The sequence below is a fragment of the Amphiprion ocellaris genome, chromosome 4 (assembly GCF_022539595.1).
Source record: "Amphiprion ocellaris isolate individual 3 ecotype Okinawa chromosome 4, ASM2253959v1, whole genome shotgun sequence".
In the NCBI taxonomy this organism is placed as follows: domain Eukaryota; kingdom Metazoa; phylum Chordata; class Actinopteri; family Pomacentridae; genus Amphiprion; species Amphiprion ocellaris.
The window spans coordinates 235,946-247,687 of record NC_072769.1 but is presented as its reverse complement, the minus strand read 5'-3'; the positions used below and the strand labels follow the sequence as shown (position 1 = coordinate 247,687).

The window sequence follows — 11,742 nt, the reverse complement described above, 5'->3', positions numbered from 1 at the left end:
TGAGAAACACTCATCATATGTGTTATCACCCCAAAATTCAAATATATTAAACTCACAGTGATATAAATAACAGTTGAGCATATATTCTGACATCCAAGAAACCGAAACCAGTGAGTGTTTGGCATTTTTGCTTGATAACTTACAATTAATAGAATAGAATAGAAAGCCTTTATTGTCACTATACAAATTACAATGAAATTTAAAGAGCTGCTCCCTAAGTGCACCAACAATATATGCTATGAAACATTCTAAAATTCTATAAAACACTATAAAAACACAATTGGAATAGCAGCAGTAATACATATATTGTGAGTTGTAGTTGAGTATTTCACAGAAGTGAGGTGAATCAACTGTATACTGCCCATACTGCTAATTTCTGCACTTGCTCTTCTCTGGAAGACAAGCATGTTGTAAATGAACAGAAATATATTGCTTTTCTTAGCGGTTGGCCTCTAATTGCTGCACAGTGTGCTGGCTTCCAAGAGAAACCTTTGGTCCCAACCACTTCCCTTCACCTTCCCCAGAGTGGGCATTCCAATATAGATTAGCCGGAAATCTTTCCTGTTCTATCGAGGATAATCCCCCGAACAAGGCTGCCCGGCTCTCATATTAAGAATGATTTAGGCACAGTGAATTCCGGTCAGGTCAAGTCCCTGCTTTCATGTTATGATGTGGCTGTTTCACTAGTTTTACGTACATTTCAGAGAGAATACGAACAGACAGAAGAAAGGGAGAGGAAAAGAGGGCCTTTTTTTCTTCCTTCTTTCGCTGTTCAGAGTTCAAAGTCATCATGTGGATTTGAAACATGAATTAAGGTCACTGATACACTGCAGCTCTGTCCACTTGAAAGAAAGAGGAAGTGTGTGTGTGGCTGTGTGTCGATTGAAGGGTGTCTGGGAGTTAACTTTAAGATGTTTGAGGTCTTAGGGATATTTCCACATCAGGTTTTCCTTCAGCCGCACACACTACCCACCATATAGCAAAACATTCATCAGGACTGTGTTAGCATGAATGGGAATTACAAGAAAGCTCTGGTGCACACGGGCCTTCTTTTCCTCGCGGGGTCACCCAGAAAAGTGTGACTCTCATGTATTTACTCCACATAATGTGATTTAAAAGTGACTGAGAGGACAGTGCTGCCTTTAAGATAACAAGGAGCTTTAATTATCCCCGTAGCAAAATTGGGTATAGTGGGTTAGCTAAGCTGCTGCGATGTGATTCTATTTTCATTTCTAAAGTGAAACAAATGAGCCCAGTTCATCTCCTTTTTCGCGTTGTCCCTTATTTGCACCGATTCATGAATACAGGAAATGATATGGCAACACAAGCAATACGCTCGGCTTTATTTAGTTCAGCTCATTTTAGTCAAATTCGGTGGTGTATGAAAGAAATCTGGGGAGATTGCTGTAGGCAGTGAGCTGTCAGCCTCTCTCTACTCCGCTGCAGATTTTGTAGGCAGAGGCAAGCATGAGAAAATGTCCTCCTAACAAGATTTATAATTTTACGCCAAGGGTTCAAGCTGTGGCTCGTTCCCCTGAGTGGGATTGGTCAGCGTTTAGAATTTTTATTCATTCATGGAAACACTGCACTGTGTTCCTCCTTATAGTAACTGTGTGTCAGAGGAGATGGGTCCAATAGGAGCATAATACAAGAATTAGCTGTGGAAAAGCCTCCTCTGACAGAGCGCCGGGAGAAAACACTGGCTTATTTCAATTTTAAAGTGAAAGGGACAGTATGGGGAAGACAGGGGTTTTAGCGGTTTTACAGTTCAGTGGCGGTGTTTGAAAGCACAGTCTTTCAGCAACGTGGGTGGCACGGTTGTTCCTAGCATCTCTGCTAATGTATTGTCATTGGCTCTATGCACTTGACAGCATCATTGCTCACTTTCTCAGGATAAATGTTGATTTTGTTTTATATAAGGTAAGCTGAGGCAGCAATGCTTTGATTCGTGAAATTGCCATGGCCTCAGTGTGAGAGCTTGTGTCACTGCAGATGTCCAAATTCCTTTGACATGTTTATTGTCTTCTTTTATTTTGCAGAGGTCATTCTGTTCGGCTCTAGCACCACTGTTCCCGAAGCTACTCCTCCATGCGAAATCTTGTGTGTCGTGTAAACAGAGGACCAGAAAATAACAAGCACAAGAAAAGGGAAAATTTCCACCCCGGTGTTGTCCTCCTTTCTTTTTCCTCCCTTGCCCCCTTCAGTGTACCCACCACTTGTTGTCCTTTATTTGTAGCCTAAGTGCTTTGGCATTAAATCTTATTATTTTTTGGTAAATAAACCAGTTTCTGTTAGGAATTACACACAACTTGGTGTGAGGTCCTTTTCAGAAAGGGGCCTGGATCCTTTTATCTAAAATGTTTTCTATTTCTGCTTTTGTAAGACACTTTTGACTGCTTTGAAAGAGAGAAACCAGGTTTTTCTTGCGTTTCTGGGGGTGAGGTTGGGGATTTTTCTCAGCATTGTGGTGAGATTTATTCTAAGAGGCTGCATTTTTTCCTGATTTCCCTCTTTGTTCTCTGTAAGTAGTTCCAGGTCCCCCCTCACTCTCTCTCACACACACACTCATCTGCCTGTGTGTGTGTGTGTAAACGTGCACAAGGCTCTGTGATTTTGCACGTGTGTGTGTGTGTGTGTGTGTGTGTGTGTGTGTGTGTGTGTGTGTGTGTGTGTGTGTGTGTGTGTGTGTGTGTGTGTGCGTGTGTGTGAATGTGTGTGCGTGAGGGTGAGGCGGGGACTTGATGTGACACCTGCTGTTGGGATGAATAGGGTCAGTGGCAGGGCTCTTCAGCAGGCAGCAGCTGCTTGTTCTCACTACAAACCCGACTCCCTCAGTGCATCAAAGCCTCCAGGACTACCACTGAGACCCTGACACAGCGCATAGTGCCCCCTAACACCACCTCCTATCATTACAGTTATTATCTCCAAGTATTGCAATTCCCCCTCTCCCAGGGTCACGATCTTAATCGTTCGGAAGGAAACTTGAAATTGACCCGAGGAAAACATCAAAAACAAACTTCAATTTCCATTCTTGCGCTCTCTGAACGCAGGAAGAGGTTTCCAGACAGCTGCTGACAGACAAGGATTCCTGGTATTTGGTTGGTCTGACCTGTCTATGCTCTCTTGCTGTGTGGTAGTCTGCTCTGCGTGTGACTTAGTGGGTCTGAAAACATTCCCTGTGGCATAACAGAGGGAGAGGGCAGAAGATAAACAGTGAGGTATGAAAACATCAGTCTGTGCTCTAGCAGCGTTTCGAGCCCGAGTGTATCGCGTTTACCCGTCTGTTTGGATAGATTCTTTTAATTGGAAATGAAGAAAAACAGCATCGCTGTGACCCACAGCCATATGATAGACTTACAAAGTACACATCAGTTTCACAGCATTTCGTTTCACCGGCATTCTTCAGTGTGAAGGTAGCAGAGCTGCAGAGTGTATCCACCAGAGGTCAGCCTTTTATCAACAAACCCTGGAGTCTAGCAAAACTGCATTTTTCATGAGATAACTAACATCAAAGCCAATAATAATACCCTAATAATGATGCAGATGCAATATATCAATATTTGTTGCAGCATTTTGTTGAACAAAGCGGATCCCACATGCATTCATAGGCAGAGGTGGTGCTTCTGTGATATGGAAAGCGCTCCTGTCATTCATTCGGGTTCAAACACCCAAGCAAAGAACAGTGTGTGGTTCTGCTGCAGTGCCTTTTTTAATTTTAGGGTTTCTCTAACCAACACCAAACAGACCAACCAATGGCGCAGGGGTGCAGGGTGTCGTCCTGCTGACTAGGTTGAGAAATACCCTGCAACAGAAAATGGCAACGAGGCTTCCAGCTGAGTGGAAAATTCTTAACAGAGCATAATCTGAGAGCAGCGAAAAGGTTTTATTTGTACTTGAATGCCTCTTAAATAACCCATGAATGTTGTAAGTCCCTTTATATTTGAACCATGTGGCTTGTGAGAAGTAGCACTAAGATGAAGGTTGCACTGGTTTGGTCCTTTTGGAGAGTTTGTAGTTGAAGTACATGACAGACTTGGACTGTGGGGCTCTCCGGGGCCAGCAGGTGCGTCCGTTTCCGAAGTAGTCCTCCAAACACTGACAGGTGTAGGAACCATCTGTGTTGACGCACTGAGCATGGCGGCTGCACTGGTGAGACCCAGTTAAACATTCATCCTTATCTTTGGAGGAGAAGGGAAGGAAAATCGAAATGTAAGACAATCAGTCAGATATTTAACCATTTCTTTTAATTCATGAGCAAGTAAAGTCTTGATTACATTAAGTAAGCTAACGCTGCTTCTCAGTTAAGTCTGATTGGATGACAGCAAAGGGTTTAGGGACTGGCTGCGTCGAACCTGCTCAAGAGATAACTTTGCAGTGCTCATCACACACATGAAAACAAAAACAGCATGTGTGTGAGCCCACAGCTGAGTGGGTGAGCTATGAGTGCTCATCAAATAAACATGGTCTCTGGATTCTCTGCTGCCAAAGCACATCTTCACATGATCCCTCTCTCTGCCAATTAACACAGATGAGGAGAACATGTGGGGATGTGCTGTGATCCATTTAGTCATTTACAGGGCTGACATGGAACACATCTGAATGCGCTTTTAAAAAAACAACAACAAAAAAAAAACAACCCTGTGGCCCAGTGATCATCCTGACACCCCGATTTGATTCTCATGATGTTGGAATTCTGTTGCATGAAACCTCTTTTGCTCTCTTCAACATCTTTTCTGTTCAACATTGCCGTCAAATTGTATAAAAATGCAAAAAATGAAAAGTCCCTCAAATAGCTGGACATTGGAGTACATGAATGCACCCCAGTTGTATGAAAACCATCTGAGACCATCTGATTAACAACAACATTTTCCAAAAACAGATTTGTTCAGTTACAAAAAACAAGAGTACATTTAGATTTTTTACCTCGACATTTCACCGAACCCTGCAGTGTCCCCAACACGAAGCCGTCTCGGCACACACACACGAAGCTGCCGTATGTGTTCCTGCAGTTCCGTCGTGGTGGACAAACATCAGCATCCCGCTGACACTCATCTACATCTGCAACACAACACAAGCATGAGTCACAAAGCAATTCTTTGGCTAATTTTCTTGTGCAAAAGCCCAATTTTTTGTGTTTTTGGTTGACACAACCCAGTTCTACCCTCACCTTTTGAAACACACACACAAGTGCAAACACACACACACTAGACTAACCTTTCAAGGGCATGGTGCTCAAGTCTTTGTCTTTGCTCAAAACAGCAATTACCTTCTAAAAGTCGCAAATGAGTACCCTGATCTCACAACTACCTCTTTGGACTGCAGCTTTTAAAAGTGCATTGCTTTTTTAAAAAAAAAGACAAGGAATGACCCAAATACACAAATTTCTCACTTCGGGTGTACAGTATGAAGTTCTTTATAAGACTTTAGGACCTACATTACTGATAGTGATACACAAATAAATGGTTCGCCAAATTAATCTCACGTCAGTGGTGACTGAGTTACAAACATTCGTTATATTATGTTAAAAGGAACTTCTAATACTTGACCACTATTCAGAGTTGTGACAATGGACTGTTGGATTGAATTAACCCACATTAGATGACTTTGTTCTTTAACAAACTGACAAACAAATGTATCTTGGAGAAACACCTGTAAGTTTTTCCAACATTTTATTTTATGTATTTCTCCCGCACTTTTTAAATACAGCTGTGCATTGATGAAATAAAAGCAGTGATTTCTCTCTGAATAGTTCCCAGCAAAAATGCTCCCACAGTCTGAGAATGTCTCCTTAACAGCTGTGAGAGACGCTCGCTTCATTACAGGACTGCAGTCGTCTGCTGCTGAGTTATCGAGGGCGACCTCAGTCACAAAATGTTTGACACTGAGAAGACAGTCCAGGCTGTGTTTTTGTGTACATCTGCTAATTAAAGGCTTCTTTACAACTGGGTGTACATATCAATGGAGAGATGCTACTGGCAACTTTGCTGCAGGTAGTTTACATATTGTGTATGAGAAGTTGTGTGTTTCAACTGCCTCAAAAATAAATGATGAGTTACAGAAATAAGCTATGAACACAATTAAAATGTGCAAATATGTGGAAGTTTCTCGTGAATGAAATACAGTCCTACTTAAGCATTTATTTGGAGCCATGTTTATGTCCACCTGATGAATATAAGCCCAAGGTTTGCTCCATTTTCAACTGTGTTGTCCACCAATCACTGAAAAAAACTTGCCCCATAGCTACTAAATGCTACTTTATACTGTGCAGCTGCCCTGAACTTTTCTAGACATTACCCAAAGGATCTGTGTGTGAGAACACAAGTGTCTGCATCAGTTGTACTGGACATAAAGTGGACTTTATCCTGCCAGCTCTCCAGCACAAAGTCCGTGTAATGTCTGATTGAGAACATATGTGACTAGAGCAGGTAACTGTCCGGAGAATTCACAGCGAGCATGCTGATGTGCGTCATGTCCTGCCTCCTGCATGCTTTACCCAGGTGCAACCCCATGCCTAAACCGAACATATTTCCTGGAGTGAAAATGACTCTGACGTGGGCGCTTTCCTGTTGTCTGCAAGTGTGACAGGGAATGATGTCCAGCGTTCATGAGAGAAAACAGCATATGTTTACCAGCCTGTTGTTGTTGGTTTTTTTCAGGGAAAACAGTGCTCTGAAACTTTGACCCATAGTATGATAATCAAGCAGCGACCTCTGGGGCTAGAAAGCAAAATCAAAGATGAATTGCTAAAACTGCAGTTCCACAAATGGCCACTTGAGGTTGGCTTTAAAAATGAGTCAATACCCATAGAGCCCCATGCCAAAATGTTAAACTTTACAGCAGAAATAAACATGTTTACCGTCTCATACAAAAATGTTTTTTGGTATCTTTACCTAATTTCCAGATTTGTGACAACTGCAAAATGGGTGAATTTTGATATAACTGGTCCATTTAAATTTTATAAAGGCTTAAAGTCATGCATAATTAAGGGTGTGGCCACTGTGAAGGGGTTTTGATTGCCCTCAGACCACTCCTGTCACATCCACCACTCACTCATTTTTGGGTTAGCCGGAAGCCAAGAGTAGTCTCGTCTCACTTTGCCAGCCCATTCTGTCGTAAATAATGTTCTGGCTGCACCACACTATCTTTCTTCTGTCAGGAAAATAAACACTCTGGCTTGTTTGTATTTCTATAAGCCAATCACAGTCACCCTGGGCAAGGGATGCAGGTTCAGAGTTGCCTCAATATAATCACAGGTGGAATAGGTGTGGGGGAACATTTGCATGCAGGAAGCCAAGCATTAAAATGGATAGTTCACTGCAATAGTACTAGCAAGTCCTTGTCAAAACTTTGACACTTTGAGGCAAATGACAGTCATTGATTTATCAGTATGAAATTACTGATTAGAGCATCTTTATATTTAAAAGTTCTTTGAAATATCTACTCCAGCTTCTGTGTTGATTGACGGTTATGTCAGTGGGACAGAAAATTAACAACCGTTTCCAAATGGTCTCTAAATAATGGGATGAATCCAAACGGCAGTTCTGTCTGAGTATCAGGCTCAGAGGAACCATGAAAAGCGATAAATCCAAACATGTGAGCCATGTGGCTGTGGTGACTCACCACAGTGACAAGCTGAGGGGTGTTTTCTAAAGAAGCAATACCTTCACAGGTCTTGTTGTCAGCAGCCAGGTGGAGGCCGGGGGGACACAGACAGTGCACCTCTCCCCCTCCCTCCATCTGGCAACCAAACTGGCAGCGCAGGGAGAAACATGCGGCTTCTCCTGGAAGACAAACAGGGAAACACTGGCTGAGGATTGCTCAGAGGGTCACACACACTGTCATGCCACCGCACAGCTCACGAATCTGCAGCATTTGGCCTGGTAGTGAAACTAAAATGGCCACCAAACACCACATAAATACAACAATCTGTACATAAAGTTATTCCTTTTGCCCTTGAAACGCCCTGCCACCACCATGCTTTGTTATGATATCACTTTCTATAAAATAAACTGTGAACATCTGTCATGAACATTTATGTTAGCCTAAAAGGGTGTGTAAGATGAACCCTCCTATGAAGGTATAAAGTTGGTATAGAAGGCTTCTTCACCATTAGAAATATAATCTGTCACTACTCGGGTTTTCCTCATCTATTTAGATATTATTGAGTCCATTTTTAATGTTTTGTTTAGAGAGGAAATTACTCACTGATGCAGGTGTATCCGTCTGCACTGAGTGTGTAACCAGGTTCACAGTAACAGCGATAGCTACCGTATGTATTCATGCAGCGCTGGGAACATGGCCTCCTCAGCAAACCGCACTCATTCACATCTGGAATCAATATGAAAGATTATTCAAGCAGCAGATAGAAATCCTCGTGGTAAATGATGCAGAAGAGCACAGGTAGTGGTTAAGAAATTAGAAACTCAGGAGCGACAATGATTTTGTGAATTGTACTCCACCTTGATCACACTGAGGCCCTTTATACCCCGTAGAGCAGAAACACTTATCTGGTCCCACACATTTTCCATTGACACAGGCCTTCTTGCACAGCGCTGCAAAGAACAATAGACACAAAATACAGCTAAACATGCTAAAACCAATGGCTTTCATAGTATTTTAAATGTAGCCAAATGAGGTTAAGCAATGAATTTTAACTACTGTACACTCTGTAGTTTTATGCATGAGAAACATAATGGAAAGAAATAAAAATGCATCTTCTTATTCTCTGCTATTTATTGTTTTGCTCGATGGATAACTTGTGACCTCTGGGTGATGTATTGTTGTGCTTTTATTGAACTGCAGAGCGACTTACGCTGACACATTCCATTAACGCCCCTCCATCCCAAACAACAGGAAGTGGTCTGACCATAGCTGCAGAGTCCAGGCAGTGCATGACCCCCAGGCTGTGGCTCCTTCACTGACCTGTGGAGGCTGAGACAAAAGGTCATCAGATCATTAAACATCATTAAGCCTTCAGGGCTTCAGTTACAGCACAGAACCCACACAGTCTGGTGCAATTCATAGGCGCTGCACTTATTTTTCAAAAAAAGGTCTGTTTTTCCCAGAAGCAATGAGTGAGACTGTGAAAATGATATTAGATATTGAAAAATAACTCCACTTAGAGTTAAACCAAAGTGTATTGTGAAATTTAACACTGTCAGACCTTTGATACTCAAAATGGTGGAGGGTAAAATAGCGTACGGTATAATAAGATGTTGGACGCAACTACAAATTGAAGCGTGTATTCAGACAGAACATGAAGAGAATTTCGCATACAGAGTCAATGGAAGGCAGGTACCAGTGGAGAGGAAGCTGTGGTGCACATGCTTGGGAAAAATTAACCTGCCGTGTATTTATGGAATTGGTCCCCCAAATGGACAAGAAAACAACATATTAAGAGAGTCCAGTAAAGCCCTAAACACCAATGGTGATAATAGAGTTTTACATGCTTAACCCTTTATGGTGCAAGTGATCATATTTGGTAACTTCCACACACATTAAATATCTGCCTCTCAGTGAGGTCGGGAAGCATGTGGTTTTCACCCAGCCAATCAGCGAAGCTCACTCTACATTATAGAACACGACATTGTGGCATTTGGCCAATCAGCAGAAGCCTGGAATGTATCAAAATTTGTCTTTTTTCCAAAGTTGGAAAAAGACGGTCTTACGGAAGAGAATAATTGAAATTGGCGTCAGATGGAATAGGCAGTTTTAAACAGATGTGTTTTGAGTTGGAATTTGAAATGGGGGAATGAATAAATGTTTCTGAGGTGGGGTGGTTGTGAATTCCAGAGATGGGGTTATCCACTTATTCTTAATACCTTCATGACCAAAACACACAAAGCTATCTGCACTGATTCCTAGCTCACAGCCAAAGCCTGTATGATTGGTACACTGGCTGTCTGGAGTTCCAGTGCTCAAATCTGCACTAAAAATGGAATCTGAACTCTCATTTTCTCTTCTACCTGAACTAAATTTTATAGCTAAAAAACAGCATGTTGTTGCATTAATCATCAAGGCTTCATGTACTGTTTTGTCAGCTTCAGATATCTAGTATACAGGCTAGCTAGGTAAGCGTCTCTCCCCTTCACCCTCACCCCACCTGGTCGAGGCAGATGACTGTCCTTCATGAGCCTGGTTCTGCACAAGTGTTCAAAGTGTTAAAAAGGAGTTTTGTTGCTTTTTAAAAAACAAACAAAAAAAAAAAAACTCCCTGCTGTCAAAGTGTTGCTTAAACAGAATCACTACATTTAATGGTTTTCTGGATATAATATAATATTGTAAGATCTTCTGAGATAACTCATGTTGCAAATTGCTGACATATGAATGAAACTGAACTGAATTGAATCACGGAAAAATGTGACTATAAACACACTGAAAGCTAGTTACCAGTATTTCCTTTGTGACTAAGAGGTGGTGTATGGGTTGCTATGGTAACTGAATGATTTATGATGTATCCACTTCTGCTTGTTGTGAACAAATATTTGACGCAAACCAATTACATTAAATATATATATATATTTTTTTTTTTTTTTCTTCTCTTTTCAAATCTTCTCTTCAACTGTTGTCAGTGCTTAGGCTACTTCTTTCAGTATTTCCATTTTAATTGCTGTTTCAGTTTCTTTCTGAATTCATATTTCAACCACACATAGAACTATGATAAAAAGGCAAATTTTCTATAATAAAACAGTTTTTTTCTGCTGGCTTCAGACAATATTTATACCTGCATGAATAATTTTGTTAGTTTATATTTCTGCCAGGTGGGTTTTACCTTTTTCTACATCTTTGATCACACAGTACCTCAACCACACCCACATAACTGTTCGTGATTGGATTTTTTGAGTACAGCAGAACCTGTTTAACACAGCTGTATACTTTAACTACTTATGAAACACCTTCCATATTCCCATGCATTCACAAGAAAGCTCCTCATATTCTGTACAGTAATAATTCCTTCCTCATTATTTGCCGTTATAAACAAAAGTGCAATAAACTGCAGAACCACCGAACAAGCTGTTGTTAAATCTCATAGCACCCACATAAGAGGCTATTAAATGATCTGACATGGGCCAAGTGGATTAATTCTACATGCTCGCACTGTACTGAAAGAGGCCACCAACAGTCTGTGTGAGAAACATCCACAATCTTTCCTTTTTTAAGAGGCTGAGTAAACCACTGAAACTCTTATGAAATATGTAGCATTACTGCTTTAGGGAAAAACTGTAAAAATTCTATGCTTTTTCTAGAAAGTTAAATTACTTCAAAAAATACAGTGATATTCAGATTTCTTTCAAACTTCCTTTCATAAAGCTTTTTTCATTTTTAACAACCTCTTACCTGTTCTGGTGATGAGCCAGGGACAGCATAATAAAATGTACCATCACAGCAAACACTCGTTGGCTGATTTCAATCATCTTCTTCCACCACCGTTTTCTATTATAACCCCTTTACCTACATATTAGCTCCTTCTATTCTCTGAAAGCCTTCTTCCTGACAAACAAGACGCTTGTTTTGCGATGCGTGCATTTGAGAGGCAATTGTCAAGGTGTTTTGCGTGCCAAGGGGCATTTTAAGTGTGTGTTTGTTTGAGGAGTGGAGGTGGGGGGGTCACATGGTGTAATTGTAAGGTGCTGAGAGCTGGAGGTGTGACGGCTCACCTGTGTGGCAGCAAAACACAGGAGGACACACAAAGAGAGGCCGGGACACCAACAAAAAGAGAGAATTGAAGTATGAGAATGCAAA

The 11,742-nt window shown here is 41.3% G+C and overlaps 1 protein-coding gene across 1 annotated transcript; it reads right to left on the bottom strand.

Moving 5' to 3' along the window:
- Window positions 1-3,864: 3,864 nt before the first annotated feature.
- LOC118469741 (nephronectin) lies at window positions 3,865-11,529 on the bottom strand. The gene is made up of 7 exons (XM_035944426.2): window positions 11,338-11,529; window positions 8,813-8,931; window positions 8,460-8,552; window positions 8,206-8,328; window positions 7,662-7,781; window positions 4,924-5,058; window positions 3,865-4,178 (listed from the first exon to the last, which is right to left on the bottom strand). The coding sequence occupies exons 1-7, from the start codon at window positions 11,412-11,414 to the stop codon at window positions 3,970-3,972; spliced, it is 876 nt and encodes a 291-aa protein (XP_035800319.1). The 5' UTR covers window positions 11,415-11,529; the 3' UTR covers window positions 3,865-3,969.
- Window positions 11,530-11,742: the final 213 nt, after the last annotated feature.

Coding starts and splice junctions, on each gene's coding strand:
- LOC118469741 (XM_035944426.2), bottom strand. CDS start 11,414: ATGATTGAAATCAGCCAACGAGTGTTTGCTGTGATGGTACATTTTATT. Junction 8,329..8,459: donor AGGGCCTCAGTGTGATCAAG/GTGGAGTACAAT, acceptor TATTGATTCCAG/ATGTGAATGAGTGCGGTTTG. Junction 4,179..4,923: donor GGGTTCGGTGAAATGTCGAG/GTAAAAAATCTA, acceptor TCTCCTCCAAAG/ATAAGGATGAATGTTTAACT.